At 39.1% G+C, this 15,867-nt stretch overlaps 1 protein-coding gene across 1 annotated transcript in view; it reads left to right on the top strand.

The window, feature by feature from the left end:
* The first annotated feature begins 6,007 nt into the window (after positions 1 to 6,007).
* Positions 6,008 to 15,867, top strand: part of ADGB (androglobin) — a 97,507-nt gene continuing 87,647 nt past the window's right edge. Inside the window, exon 1 of the mRNA XM_058801473.1 lies at positions 6,008 to 6,066. Coding sequence (XP_058657456.1) covers positions 6,008 to 6,066 — 59 coding nt within the window. The remainder of the gene's footprint in view (positions 6,067 to 15,867) is intronic.

Genomic DNA, 15,867 nt, shown 5'->3' with positions numbered 1-15,867 from the left:
AAAAGTGTATAGGTTAGTTAAACAAGTCATGAAACCCTATTCTCATTAACCCAAAACCTTTGATTTGGAAAAATATGTGGAAAACAGACACAAACAGTGACCTTTTCAGTATAGGATTTTCTGATTTATCTTAACTTCAGTACTAGAAAAACATGAGCTATTCCAAGCTCCAGAGTTTTGTTTAAACTGTGTCAGGTTTGTTGGGTTGTACTAACTCCTTAGATTGAACAAATCTTTGTTCCTCTGCAATAATTAATCTGTGGGCAATAGTTGAAGTCATTCCTAGAGACCCAGTACTTGATGTCACCATGGAACAGGTGGATGCCCAAAGTAGTCTGTGACCCTGTGGAAAGCCCATGCTGGAGCAGGTTTTCTGACAGGTCTTGGGACCCTGGGGGGAGTCCATGCTGGAGCTGAAGTCAGTTCTGAAGGACTGCACCCCATGGAAGGAACCTACATGGTAGCAGTTCATGGAGGCCAGGGGAAGAACTCACATTGAAGAAGTTTCTGGAGGATTGTCTCCTATGGGAAGGGCCCCATGCTGAAGCAGGAGAAATGTGAGGAGTCCTTCCATGAGAAGGAAGGAGCAGCAGAGACAATATGTGATGAACTGCCTGCAGACCCCATTTCCCATCCCCCTGCACCACTGGGTGGAGGAGGTAGAGAAAACTGTGAGTGAAGTTAAGCTCAAGAAAAAGGGAGGGGATGGAAAAGGTGTTTTTAAGATTTAGTTTTATTTCACATTATCCTTATCTAATTTGATTTGTGGTAAACTAAACTAATTTACTTCAGTCAAATCTGTTTACCATGAGAGCAATTGTGAATGATCACCACCTCTTACCTCAACCCCTGAGACTTTTGTTGTATTTCTTATCTTCCATCCAGCTGAGAGGGGAGTGATACAGTGGCTTTGGCTGGCACCTGCTGTCCAGTCAGGGTCAACCCACCACACAGGGAAACTACTTTGCTTGAAACTTAAAGAATTGTTGTTTTCAATGGTACTTTGCCACAAGATCCCCAAAATCACTGCTTTCTTTTATTTAATATCTTAAGGAGCAAGAACTTTCTGTCAGATTGTCCACCAGGCTGCTCTTTCATTTCATTGGGTTATTGTTTTAAGCACAATTATATCAGAAAATGTACAACTCAAATGGCTAGGGCTGTGGCACATGGCATATGTATGATGGCATAAGTGTGACAATAATTTATGTAATTTTTATGAGTTGCAGAAGTCAGAGAATGTAAACTGTTGTAGATTTTTTTTATTATTTAGAGAAGAAAATGCATTTTTATTTGGTTAAAACAAGTTAGAAGACATCTTATATCAGCTTGTGGTCTTGTTTCTAGCTTTTTATGAAGAATATTAATCACATTTCTATTAAATTTATGCAGCAATCTTACATTTTGCATTTTTCAGATAGTACAGCTTTTTGCTTTTAGCCTGCATATACAACTGCCGCCACAATTAAAACACACTAAAGTTAATCACTGTTCAAAAGGATTTGCTGTGATCTGCTGTATGCCTTTACTTAGAACAAGAAGACTTAACTTTTTAAATCCCCTGCAAAAAGGTTATATTCTTAATTATAAAAAAAAAGTTAAAACAAAAATACTAAAGTAAAGCAGTGTACTAAGAGATTTAATAGGTTCTGCAGTTCTGTAGTTTACACTACATTAAGACTCTGTATTTTCAATTTAAAAAAATACCCTTCTGTCCTTCAGGCTAATGTCACAATTTCATTGTATCTTTTTAGTCAAATATCTAGAATTTTTTAAAGAAGTAATACTACTTCTTCTGTCCATATCTGAATTTTTTAACAGTTCCAATAGTTAGAGAATCACAGATGTCTTGTTTAACTTCAGATTTCAGATAGGGTTTTTACACTGTATCAAACGCAGAAAGCCTTCTCTTTTGACATAGAATGATATTCCTGTATCATGAAATGTAAATTTGTGATTCTGTGAGCTACTTTGATTTTCTTCTGCTGCCTGCTCTTGGGGCATACACAGGGATGATACATAGAGATAATGTTTTATCCCTATATTAGAGTGGAGAGATGATCAAAGTTGTGGTGGGCCTCAGTTTACACTTTTACATAAATAAGTACCCTGAGAATTCCCATGGGATTTGATGGTATTGCTGTATTTAAATTGGACATGAACAGCTGACACAGAATATTTTGGGTCTGTGTTTTCTCCACAATGAGATTATAGCATGAGAATGTGATAGAATGTGCTCTAGCAAATAAAGAAAAAAAAAAGGGTAATTGGAAATAGTGACATAGGACTCTGATGGACCCCACCTTTCTGGCAGTTTGTCAAATTCAAGAGAGGCTGGAATATTGGAAAAATCATGTCCCTGACAAAATCAGATGAGATGTGTTTTACCATAAGATATTTTTGAAATGGCAGTGAAGTCCTGTGCTTAGGCAAACACTATTTTCTATTATGCAACTGGCTGATTTTTCCCCCTATCTTGTCTTATTCCATCAGTTTACCCAGGAAAGCTCTCATAATCCCCTTTACTCCCTAGCCTCACTTAAAGAGTTAACAGACTAGGGCTGCCTGTGCATAGTTTCAGTCCATCTGTTTGAGGATGCTTTTGCTCAAATTCTGTTTCCTGGCCTATGTCACCTGTGACTGACTGTTCCTGACACAGTGCACAGCCTGCTTCTCCCAGGCTTTATCACATAGTGCAGTGTTTTCATTTTCTCAGGCTTACCGTTCTCCACTCACAATTGCTCTTTTCTTGATCACCCTTCACTCTTTTCCTGATCCTTTACTGCCTGCACTGCTGTCCTCCTCTGTTCATTATTTCCCACTGACCTGTAACTTCCTTACATCTCTTCCACCCACTCTTTCACTTAGCAAACAGATAAAAGTATTGGAAGTTAAAGGGCAATGTTTTTTTTTAATCTGTTAAAAGCATTAATTTCAGAACCTAGATTTTCCTGTCATTTGATAAAAATACATGGGAAAAAAGTCTCAAAAACATATCACAAAAATCCTTTCATCTTGTGACTGTTGCAACCTCATGCTTGAAAATGAAGCATCTCTTTTACAGAAGCCTCTAGGTGCTTTTGACCTTAACCCATTTTTTCACATAAGACTTCCCAGAATCACAGAATGGGTAAGGTTAGAAGTGACCGTGAAAGATGGTGTAGTCCTACACCTTGGCTCAGACCTTGAGCAGGTTGCTCATGGTCATGCCCAATTTGATAAAAAAGCTCCACAGTCTTGCTGGAAAACCTGTTCTGGTGTTAGACCAGCTTGACAGTAATTAAAAATAAAATAAAATTTTATTTTAAAGAGGAATTTCTCATATTTAAATTCTCACATTGATTCTAATCCTGTCACTTGGCATCTCTGAGAAGAATGAGTGTCTTTAGCCTACTCATCACTTATTCTACACATTGTGCTTTGCCCCAGTCCCACACTCCTTAAGGCAAAAACTTTTACTGTCTTGTTCTGAAGTCCTTGTGCCTTCTGTAAAATCAGAGGAGACTTAAGTCTGAGCTCCACAAAACCCCTGAGGGCTTTTGGTAGTGTTGCTGTTCATAGTTACTCTCTTTCTACTCTCTCCAGCTACTATGTGTTGTGATAAAAAAATACAACATAGTTAAGATTGAAAGGCTGCTTTTCTGTAAGTGATCTGCGTGTGCTGTAGTTGTTGCTGTGATGCTTTCAGGGAAGAACAAAGAAGCTGGTGTTTTGAATGGTACCTTAGAAGAATGATGACCAGAAGATCATCCATCCATTGCTAATCAGTACGTGCTGCCTTAGTATTTGTTTAGTGACATCTCAATGAGTTCCTAACACTTGTTTTGTTGTCTTGTGCATTTATTCCACATTTTCTGCCAGCTGCCTCAATCCTAACAATTTCTTCCCTTCAGGGAGTGTCTGTCAGATATACTTCATGGCTTGAGACATTAGGGCAGTGAAACAGCCTATGTGACCTTAGAGATTCTTTGCCAGTTAGAAAACTAGCTTGTTTGAAATTCAGATTAATTTCTCTTTCCAAACAAGCTGTCCTTGTCATTGCTGTTAGGTTATGGAATTCTAAATGAACTTCTTGCATAAATAAAGAGATGTAACTTGATGGATGTTACACTTGAGGTCTTGTTTTTCCTTCACAAAGCACACAGATACATTCTTTTAATGCCATCACTCAGCAAACAAACTTACTGTAGGGTTTTATGGTAAAGATCAGGTCCATTCTGAACTTCCTGTGTAGTAATTATCATTTAACAGAGCAAAGAATTAAAGCCTCTGTACTTGATTATGCTTTTCTGATTTGTGCTCTTCCTCCTCCACCATCCCAGGCACTCAAACTTCAGTTACTTTTATGTTGTCTTTCACAGAAGTTTAATATGAAAGTTTTATTTGCTGGGATGCTGCAAATTTCATTGGTCACCTCAAGATGGAAATTCTCAAGAAGGAAAAGGAGAAGGAAGTTTTTCTTCCTCAAGAAGGAAACATTTTCCTTCTTTCAATAAAGTAGTTTTCCTACTATGAGAACTTTCATAATTGCCTCTTGCGTTTTTATGTATATTTCATAGATACTCTTCCATAGTATTTTCTCTGTCCAGTAAGTATAGGAAAGGGGATTCAGAGGAATAGAAATTCTGTAATTTCCATGGTGTTTTTATCTGCATTCTAGGACACAAACTGAATCCTGCCCCCCATCTACAAGTTTGCATCAGCATCCAGCAAGGTGTGGAGGTGAACAGCCCTGCGCTGGTACTGAAGAGGTGTATCCAGATGTTTGAACTCACCTCTTTCTCTCCTTTTTTTATTTTATTTATTGCCCTAATCAATATTTGATAGCATAATTGCATGAAAAGAAGACCAGCTGTTCAGTTTGAGAAGAAATAAAATTGAAATGTTTACTTGTCTCTCAAGTGAGAAGTGTCCCAAAGTACCTTGCTTAAAATGGATGCTGTTGGACATAATGCCAAAGGAAATGCCAAGCTGTGGAAGAATTCTGCACTTTGAAATTTATGAGTGTCTATCTGGCTACCTGTCATTTTGATATAAATCAAGATCTGAAATTTGTCTAAAATAAGCCTCTAGATGTAGCAACATCTGCCTATTTTTCCTCCTATTTTTAACCTACTTGTGCCCTCTGCAATTTGACAAACAGATTTTCATTGATTTTTATATTTGAAAAATCTTGAATTAGAATAAGCAAAGTATATTCTATTTTATCAAGAATTTTTTATCATTCACTACAGATTGGGAAACAGCAAATATGGTGTTAGAAATAGGAGCTTATTAACAATAGTGCAGTCTCTGGAATGTATCTGAAAAAGTCTTCTTATAAATGAAGTTGTAGTAAACTATCTGCCGAATTCAAAACCAGCAGATTAATGCTAATTTTATCTGACCTTGGTGGAATAGCATTCACTTCGGTAATCATGAGCTTCATAGCAGGAGTTAATTAATTGCCTCAATCTGAAATTAAAAAGAAAGACTTACATAATCTAGCTCTAAAATTTCTCCAGGCTGCCAGGGCAGAGCTGACTCACAGTCAGGTTGCCATGGACCAATGCCCCCAGGTCCCTTCCTGCAGTGCTGCTGTCCAGCCTGTTTCCCAGTTTGTCCATACACCCAGGGTTGCTCTGTCCCAGGTGCAGAATCCAGCACTGGTCTTGCCCAGACTTCATACAAGTGGTGATTGCCCAGTCCCCTCACTTGTCCAGGTCTCTCTGCAGGGCCTCTCCGTCTTCGGCAGTTTCTCACAGCTGATTATCACGGGGCAGCAGACAAACTCCGTTCTTGGGACGGATTCCTGAGGCTGCCGCAGAAAGCGGTATCTGTTACCCTCCAAGCCAAGCCTTTTCCCGCAGAGCCATTCCGCGCCGTTCCCTGGGCTCCTCGGGCGCGCAGCGGCGGCGGGGCCGTGTCCTGGTCGGGCTGGGCCCGGCCCCTCGCCCTGAGCCGCCCGCGGCCCCTCCCGCGGGGTCGCCCGGCAACGCGGCGGACGCGGCGGCTCCGACCCGCGGCCATGGCCTCCAAGGCGGGCAAGAAGAAGATCTCCAGCGGCGCCGGCACCTCCTCCAGAAGGTGAGAGCCCCGGGAGAGAGGGAGAGTGGGCGCGGGAAGACGGGATGGAGACACCGCCGTGCCCGGCCTGGGCTGCTGCGGCCGGCCGGGAACTTCCCCGAGGCTCCGCTGCCTCGGCCCGGCCCGGGCGGCCGTCGAGGCCGGCGGGCACCTGAGCCAGGTGGGCACCTGTGCCAGGCGGCCCTGTCGCCCTGTCACCGGCCGGACACGGGTGCGTGCCCGTAAGCGCCGTGCGGGCAAACAACTTGTGCTGAGAAAGTTCACTTGCTGGCGTGGGTGCTTCAGTAAAAGTGGTTCCTAAAGCCGAGGAGGGGTTTGGTTTGTTTGTTCAAACCGGGAGCCCGGCTCGTGTGGAAGTTGTGCTCCCTCCCTCTGCGGTCCTTGGGGGGCCGTCCTGCCCCGCCAGAGCCGTGCGTGTCCTGGAGCATCCCTGGTGGGCACGCAGACCTCGGACCTTGTGCACAGCTAGGGGAACGAGGCCTTCAGCCTCTGCTCGGGAGCCATCACAAGTTAAGAGCTCACTGAAATGATTTTAGGTTAAAAGAACCTCAAACTTATCAACCAGGGACAATAATTTTGGGAATGGGTGCGCGCTACTTTCATCAGGGAGAGGAACCAAACTAGCTGCAGTTTTAGAGGCGAAATGATTAATGATGGTTATAGCACATCAGTTTCCCTTACAGAAAGGAAAGACAATTCCCAGTGTCTGGAAAGTTTGCTTTATGTTATAAAGAATCCGAGGAAAGCAAGTATGACAAAGAAAAGAATTCTTCCCATTAATTTCTTAAATATTTCTGTGTAAGTAGCATCCCTTGAGTAATTTTTAAATTATTTGCTATTTGCTGGGTGTTTTGTATGAACTTGTATATTTCTGTGTAAATGCCTATTTCTTCCTGAAAATACAATAAATAGAGAACGTTGACATTCACTGTCACTGTTTTGACTTGCGAGTTCTGTTTCTATGGTGTTAGCAGCTTTCTCATCCTAATGTAAGCCTGAATTCATGGTGCTGTTGGGATTCAAATGAAAAAAGTATCTCATGTATGTGCTTCTGGCCTTTGCCTCTTTTTTCTCCTGCCATACATGAAGGTTTCAGTTGTATCACTTACTTCTCTCCTGAAGTCAATCTCAAATGCTCCTTTGTGCTTATTTCATATGTAGTTACACAGCCTTTACTACAGCCTTTCTTATATTTTCATGTTTCTACTTTATATTTCACACCTTGATTCCCATTTTGCCAACTTTTCTGTTGCAAGCTGCTAGTATCTAGTTCCTTCTCCCCATTGCAGCCTTTGCTTAGTAACTCTGTTGTTATTTTGGCCAGGGAAGTGGTCACAGCACCAAGCCTGAGAGTTCAAGAAGTATTTGGACACCATTCTTGGGCACAAGGAGTGACTCTTGGGATGTCCTGTGCAGGGCCAGGAGTTGGACTTTGATGATCCTAGTGGAATCCAACTCAGAATATTCTCTGATTCCCTTTGATATTCATTCATTCTGTTCATTCTATTACCCAGCTTGTTCAGGATGTTTATGAGGCAGAGACAATTACTGTAAAAATTTTGTCTAAATCTATGAAAACATAAGTAATGTAACTATTCCTGTGTTTGAAAGAGAAATGGATATTTGCAGCCTGCCTGAGAGTTGCCTTGTAAGTTTAGTATTCTGTTGTAATTGCAAGATAGATTTTCTGGTTTATTTTAGAACAAAGCTTGCAGTTGCAAGGACAAAAATGTTAAAAATACTTGGTCTTTTGATTAATACTGTCCCCCTGATAGTAAACATGACTTGTTTTTTATATGTCTCTAATAATCAAAATACTAAATAGGAATAAGTAATAGAAAAAAGAAAAATACTAATTTTTCTTTTAACAATATGTAAAAAAATCCTGAAATCTGTTAGTGCTTACCAAACAGAATTAGTGTTATAAAATTTCATCTGTTTTGGATAAAATTAATGCAGAAATTCTCTGAGAATAATGTGTACAAACATCTGTGCAATATATTTTGATCACCTTAAAAGCACTTTTCTCAATTTCTAGTGAAATCAGCCTTCTTTTTCCCCCCACCCACAAGTGTTTAGAACAGTCAGGACAGTGCATCTGCACTGTGGAAAATCAATCAGGATTATGGGTGGATATATTGCATTGTTAGAGTGGGACCTCAGAAACAAATGGAGAAGGCAGGAAAATTCCTCTGGACTTGCTAGCCAGACTTCCCCTGGGTCTCTGCAGGATACTCCATTGGGTCTCTCTTCATTACTGCCTTCTAATTAGAAAGCAATTCCCTCAGGAGCTAGGCTATTTCTGAATTGCACCATTAGAGGCTACTGAGAATCTGATCTTTCCCAGGTTTCAATAGCTATGGTGGATAAGAATTGATGTCTTTGGTGGCACTGGAAGAGATTCTGGCTAGTAAGAATGGATAATGAATTAAAATGCTTTTAAATTAATTTGATGAAGCTCTATGCCATCAAGCCCAATCTTCTGAATTAAGCCATCAGCAGCTATCACAATTAGGATTTGGGCTATTAGGGATAAAAATGAAGAGGTAATGGTCAGAGCCAAGAGAAGCAAGTCATTTAGAGGTAATTGTGGCACAGATAGAGGTCACCAGTGTACATAGGGGAAGGTCAGAGCAATGCTGGAGTACTTTTTAAAGAGGTCACTAACTAATATGTACTGCTGATGTATCCTCAAGGACTAGCAGAGACAGGCAGAAGCCTGTACTGGCTGGAAGAAATTATATTTTAGCTGTATGCTTGGTTGATTGCAATCAGTAGCAGGTTGCTGTGCCAGTGCCTAGGATTACCTAATGTTTGTTATTAAGATTAAAGGATAGGAGAATAAGAGCAGAAAAAATAGCGGAATTGCTAGTTCATTCTTCAGTTCCCATAGGCCTAGAATAAGGTTTCTGCCATGGCTTGTGATTGAGGTTTTATCCACTGCCAGCATCTGTTCTTTAGGTTTGGTAGTTTGGAGAATATAGACTGACCAGATTAATTTTTTGATGTTTTGAGTTTTTTAGATTGGCTGAAAATTGAGAATGGTAAGAACTCATGATTTGTGGGTGAGAGCATGGTAATTGAACTTTAAGCTTTTAGTGGACCTCTCATATTGGTTAATGTAAGTTTTAATGGGCACTAAAAATTTACCTGGAATCAGTGAACAAGCCTGCAGAAAAGAAACCCGTTGAAGATTATATGAATACATAGCAACTACATCAAGCGTGGGAAGTGCTTGAGCATTATTCTTAAAAATACTTAGAGTCTATGAAATTATTTGATAGATATACTAGATATGCCTTTATGCTCTTTGCAAAAAGGTTTTCTGATGCAGTATTGTTTGAGACAAGGTGCTGGGCTACAGTTCACTCATTCTCCCACTCAGCACTCCTGTTCTCCTGTTTGTGGTCCAAGGGGGCAGCCCAGTGGTACATCTTCGACTTGCAACATGTGTTGCAGCATGTTTTATTTGAGAGAAGGGGTTGCTGTATTAGGGTAAAATTTGGTTACATTCCTATGGAGCTGCTTATGCTTGTTTTTGACTGTGCATGAGCTAAAGTCAGAGTTGAGTGTGGCTTGGAGGTTATAACTTTTGCTGGAGGCTTGAAACAGACTGAACATTTTGGACAAAAGACATTGATGATACTAGCCCAGATTTTGAATTTTTTTTTAATTAGGTATACTCATTTTATGATTAATTCTGCCCAATTTATTGGTAATTGGGCTGGTTTTAAAAATATAATTAGTTTCAAGTGTCATGGTTTAACCCCATATGGCATCTCTGACTCACACTGCTTGCTAGCTTAACCCTAGCAGGATGAGGGCAGGAATCTGGGTAAAAATGCAAAAACTTGCTGCAGATAAAGACAGCTTAATAGGTAAACATCAGAGCAAGAACAGGAATTCATTCACTGCTTCCCATGAACAGGCAAGTGTACAGCCATCCCTCATGAAAGCAGGGCTTCATCACATGTACTGCTGACTTAGGAAGACAAATGTCATCACTCCAAACATCTGCTTCCTTCTTCTTCCCCCAGGTTTATTGCTCAGCATGAGAACGTATGGTAAGGAAAGTCTCTTTGGTTGGTTGGGGTCAGGTGTCTGGGCTGAGTCCCCTCTGGTCCTTCTTGTGCACGCCCAGCCAATGTGCAGGCAGAACTGTGTGAGAAGCAGAAAAGGCATTGACTCTGTGTAGTCACTACTCAGCAATAACTGAAATATCACCATGTTATTGTCTCTGTTTCCATCACAAAACTAAAACATATCTCCCCTATAAGCTGTTCTGAGGAAATGTACTTCAAACCTAGCCAAACTCAGTACAGCTACTCACTAGACTTCTTCACAGGGAAAATATTTGAATGAAAAATTTTAAACCTTCACTGTATTCATAATCTGCTTTACAATAGTAACTGGTAATATACTACAAAATTTTATACTCTTAGTACAAGGCTGATTTTTGATAACTTGTAGGGCTCTTCTGTCTCAAACAGTTCAGTTCAGATCCTTTCTAACCAAAGCCAGTTAAGGCTTCATGAGACCCTGTGAGTGGTGTCTCTTGAGCTACAGCAGTTGTTCATCTCCAGTTTGCAGCTACTGTCCTGACAAAATTGAGGATGTTTTGAGATCATGGTCTCCTTCAGCACACTGTTAATTGCAATCCAAAGATAAACAATTGTTTTGGATTGAATGCTTGTCTACAGGCTTTTGGAAAGCATTTCCTGATCTCTCAAATAATTTAGGCACAACATAAATCTGTGATGGCCCAGGATTCCAGGACATCCAGCTGCATAACTGAAGGGAAAAGTATCTATGTACCTTAAAATTTAACCATCTGAAATGCTGAGCAAATGGTACCATCCTGCACTTATGTACTTTCCCCAGACACAGCAGTGTTAGTGAATAAATGTGTTGTGATCTTAGGTTCATGATTGTTCTTCAGAAGTTATTTATTGCATCACTGACCACCTGCAAGCTCTACTACTGTACTATTGTATTAATACCTAAATTCTAACCTGACTAAAGCTAGAGATGTTCCTGAAGATTTTGCATTGTCTTTTTTAAGCTCGAAAGAACCACTTTTCATTTATTTTTTTATTGTCTATTTGTTTTGTAAGCAACTCATATTTCTGAGGGTAGTAATTTTGTTAGTATCACAAAAAAAAATAAATTCTAAATTAGATCTAGAATTTCTGAGCAGAAAAATGAAGCTCTTGCTTTCAGTACCTGTGCTTCATTAATCAAAATTTTTCAGTGTGTAAACACAGTACAACTTTCCATAGTCAATTTTTTGGTACTTTTTACTCTCTTCTGCTTTTAACTTTCTTTTTAGTTTCATGTTTTGTGGTTAGATAATGTTTTTTTCCCCAGGTAATTATGAGAAGCATACTAGAATAGCATATAAGCTGACCAATAAGTTTAATTTTTTATTAACTAGATTACATGTTAATTAGAAAATTATGTATTCAAATTAATTTTCCTAGTTAATTCTAATTAAAAAAAGGAATCCCTGAGAGCTCAGCTTATTTGATCTGTAGATTTCAAACTTCACGGACTCACGGGCATGAAAATATTAAGTAATTTACTAGTGGCAATATCACACTAAATGCTGTACTCCCTACTGATTTTAGTTTTAGGTTTTTCTTTCTATGAAACTCAAAGCACTGTCAGAGAATCTTACAGGCAAACACTCCATGAGCCCTGGGTTGGAGACTGCACAATCAGAGTGTGCAAGAGGAGCTTTGACTTCTATTGCAGTGAACAGTGTAAAGAATAGTGTGCTGGAAAAAAGCAGCTTTCAGCATAACTGCATAGCAGAAAATGTACTGTCAAAAGAAAAATACTAATAACTGTGCTTTGAAACTAGAAAGCAATCTAAAAATATAATGTTAGAGACTCTATTTGCCAGGAATTATTCATCTATTTAAGCAGAATGGTATTTATCTTCTGTGAATTCTCTGTAACCACCATGGAAGAAATGGGATTTCCTGATTTTCTTAACAATGCATGCAAAGTGCTTTTTAAATGAGTTGGCCTAAATCCTCAGAAGTACTGGCATGCTCTGCCATGCAGAGACTTTTAGCTCTTGGTTAATTGTTCAGGTGCCCTACAGAAGGCACAAGAGGTTTTAAAGAAGCAGCGCTGTGCAGTTCATATTCTTCTACTTGATACTTGAGTATCAAACTTTAGTGTCAGAAACAGCCATAGCATTCTTACATCTGTCAGCCATAGCATTCTTACATCTGGTCTAAGGTCAGCTTACAGCCTTATGATGCCTATTCATTCGCTGCTAGTTGGAAGAAGAGCACATTGATCAGACAGAAATTTGATCTGCAAATTGGATGTAGATGTTACTTGCTTTCAAATCTGTGACTTGGTGGAAAACTGCAAGATCCAGCTTGAAGCCCTTGTTGTCTGTGGCAGCCTGTTCACTTGGCCTGCCACCTGTACCATCTTTTGAAACCAGTTAACCTCAACGGGTTTGGACAGCTCACAATCCCACCTGGAGCACAACTCAGAGTCAGCCGTAACCATCTCGGAAGAATCCATCAGAGATCACTTCTTTTGGCTGAGATTGGCACCTGAAAATGACTGGAAAAGACATTCCTCTTTCCAGCTCTTGCTATGACATTATCTAGGTATTGGTATATCATATTTCCACCTCTAACATTGGATAGAAAGTCCACCTGTGCAGACTGTGTTTGTTTCTGTATGTTACAAGGGCTCATTTAAGAGCTAGATAATATAGTGCTTCTGCCTTGGCAGGCATCTCTTGGAATTAATTTTCAATGTTCCACTCTTGAGAATGTAATTAAAAAAAAAAACAAATAAATTTGAAGGATGTCTTTCAAAGGTTTAAGTGACCTCCAGTGTGGTAGAATGTGAAAGGCTGTCCAATGAATGGCATCCAGGCAATCTGATAACTTCCAATGTGAAAAATGTTTTTCAGATAAGTAAAAAGTATTTTTCTCCATTCTGTATTCAAAGCTTTTTTATAGCAGATCTTTGGATCCGTAGAATCAGGAGCAGAGAATTTCACTACAGCTGCCTCTCAGCACAGAAAATGGTAAGCTGTTTTCTGGCATTGCTCTCGCGGGCTACAGGGTCTTGGTTTGCCATTTGAAAGCAGCACATACATGATATTGTTTCTCAAGTATATAATGCCACCTGATTTTACTTCTGTCTTTGAGCAGTTTACAAATAGTAGTTTGTGGAATAGAAACTGTTCTTCCTGGAATGCAAAAATTGAAGGATCAGGATCCAAAATTCTAACATTTTATATGAGCTAGCTATGAGCATGAAGGTTGAATTTTACAGGAATTCCTCCAAAAAAAGAATTTTTTTGGGTTTTTTTGCTTTACATATATTTTTTCACACAGGATAAAAAAATCCTTTGTGATCTATATTAAATATGCAGTTGCTTATCAGTCTATTTGTCACCAGTTTTTTGAATACATCTTCATATTTTTCCCCTAACACATGGAAAAAGTCTATTACTTGATTTTGTGCTTTATATTCAATTTCTGAGTTCAAGTTTTTATATAGCAAAAAGGTTTAGTTGGGATAAATGGATCAAAACAGTAGAAGATACTCAATTTTAGCTGGAATTCTAAAATTACAAGGATCAGAATTCAGACAATATTTTTAGGGCAACAAGTAGAATCAGGCTGAAAACAAGGAGAACAAACAAAAAAATTAAAGTTTTAAACCTACAGGGCCTCTAAATTTCTATTTTCTAATAATTTTTCTTTTAAGTAACGATCAAGGCATGCTACTGTGTAAAATTTGCATAAAGGATTTGGCATTTAGGGTTTTTCTTCCGCCTCCCAGAATCTGGAAAGCAAACAAAGAAGGAATAGCTTGCTTTCCATTAATGTGAAGGCAAATATAAGTAAGAAAATATGTGGACTTCTATCTGGCAAAGCTAAATGTGAGGCTAGGTGACCGTCTCAGCAAATGTGTGTGTGTGCCTTCAAAAGAGGCTCATCCTTCACAAGTTACTGAGGTCTATTAGCAGTTTGTCTGACACCTACAAAGACATCAGCTATGTTTAGAAATGAGAACATCACACTTGGAAGCAGTGATCTAAATGACAGATCCCTTTAAAAATGATATGTCTATAAAGAATAATCAGTTGGTGTTCATCTTTTCTTTCTATCATCACTTTAATTTTCCAGTTTGAACTTGCTTCACATAGAAAGTACTCTGTGCTTTTTGGGGAAGAAGTCCTGCCCCAGTACACAAAAGTAAAATGACAATAAAACCTATTGTCAGAGGCTTTTGTAAGCAACTGTGATTGCAGCATAGATGGTTTACAATTATTTGTTCTGCTCATCATACCTGAGCTGCATCCATGGCTTGGGTCTCCCCAAACATGAGAGCTCTGAGCACGTAGACTATTTTGCTTCTGCAGAGAATCCTGTATGTTTTGGCTCCAGTATCCAAGGTAAGACTAATGGCAAGGTATTGTAAACCACTCATTCATATTTTGGTTTTATTTTGTAATTGCTGCTGACTATGCTAATAATAAGGAGAAAACTGTATTTCTTTATTAGCTGCTGATTAAATTGTCTGGTTGTGACTCATTCTGTTCATTCCTCTTCTGAAGAATGATACTAGGTATGAAGAAAAAGAGCAAATCATTTTGCCACAGAGTTACTGATACTTGGCCAAACTTTCCTGTATCCTTTAGAGATTCTTATGAACTTGAGTGTTACCATGGTTTCTGCTCTGGGTTTCTAAGATATTCAGATGCTACTTTTAAAAAATCATTTCAGTGATTATAGTTTAAAAGAACTTTCTGCTATAAATAAGGTCTTCAAAGGAGTCTTTTGTCTTTGAGGTTGGAAGAGATTAAAGAAATACTTAAGTAGCTTCCCTGCAGGGCAGATTTGGAAAAAAAGTTGAAGCTTCTGTTCTCTGCCCTCTTTTTACTAGTATAAAAGCTTTACTGAGGACAGAAGTAGTTTTTTTTATGACTGTTCAGACAATTCACAGAAAGGGACACTTTTTTTTTACTGCCTCTTGGTGTCTTCATGATTTCTAAAAAAATCATGAAATTGTTTGATGATCCAGAATGACATGATTATTAGGAAAGGAAGATGGGAGTAGCCATGCTGTTTGAAAGTACCTACCAATGCTTCTGTAATTCTTGAGAATAATCCCATCAGTGTTGCTGGGTTCCCTCTCTAAGGAATGGCCATAGAAAATTTGCAGGTAGATTTATCTGTTTTAGGAAGAAAATATTTGCTTCCTAGCTTCCTAGACTCTATTAACCAAGCTGACAAGATCTTGCTTGCAGAATATGGTAGTGCACATGTCTACAGGCTGTATTACTTGAAAGGACATTTCCAGTGGGCTTGTTTCCTGTCTCTGTAATAAATCTGAAGTCTCTGAAAAACTTAGGTTGCAATCTGTCTGCATTTTCCCTGTTGTGCTTGTCTGTCCTGCCATCCCCTCTTTCCTCTGTTGGCACTGTATCAATTCTACCAGTGTTCTTGGAGAAGATGCTTTAAGGGTCACAGGTGAATTAGTGCCAACTTCATGGTATTTCATTAGGCAATTTATTCTTCCTTTTTCTCCTTTAGGGTTTAGCACAGGATTAAAAGGAAGTCTGCCAGTAATTTGGTTTTAAAAATACTGTTGCACAATGAACCCATCCAGCCTGAGCATAAAATAGCAGTAATTTGCATTGTCCTCGTATCTTACAGTTCATTTCAAAGAAGTCTCACCATTATATTATTCAATTCTAGTAATAGAGGAACTTCTTAATAGCATCACTCAAATGCAGTATTTTAATTAATT

The sequence above is a fragment of the Ammospiza caudacuta genome, chromosome 3, assembly GCF_027887145.1.
Source record: "Ammospiza caudacuta isolate bAmmCau1 chromosome 3, bAmmCau1.pri, whole genome shotgun sequence".
NCBI classification, from domain to species: domain Eukaryota; kingdom Metazoa; phylum Chordata; class Aves; order Passeriformes; family Passerellidae; genus Ammospiza; species Ammospiza caudacuta.
The sequence above is the reverse complement of the archived record's forward strand: the minus strand, read 5'-3'. Positions and strand labels throughout refer to the sequence as shown.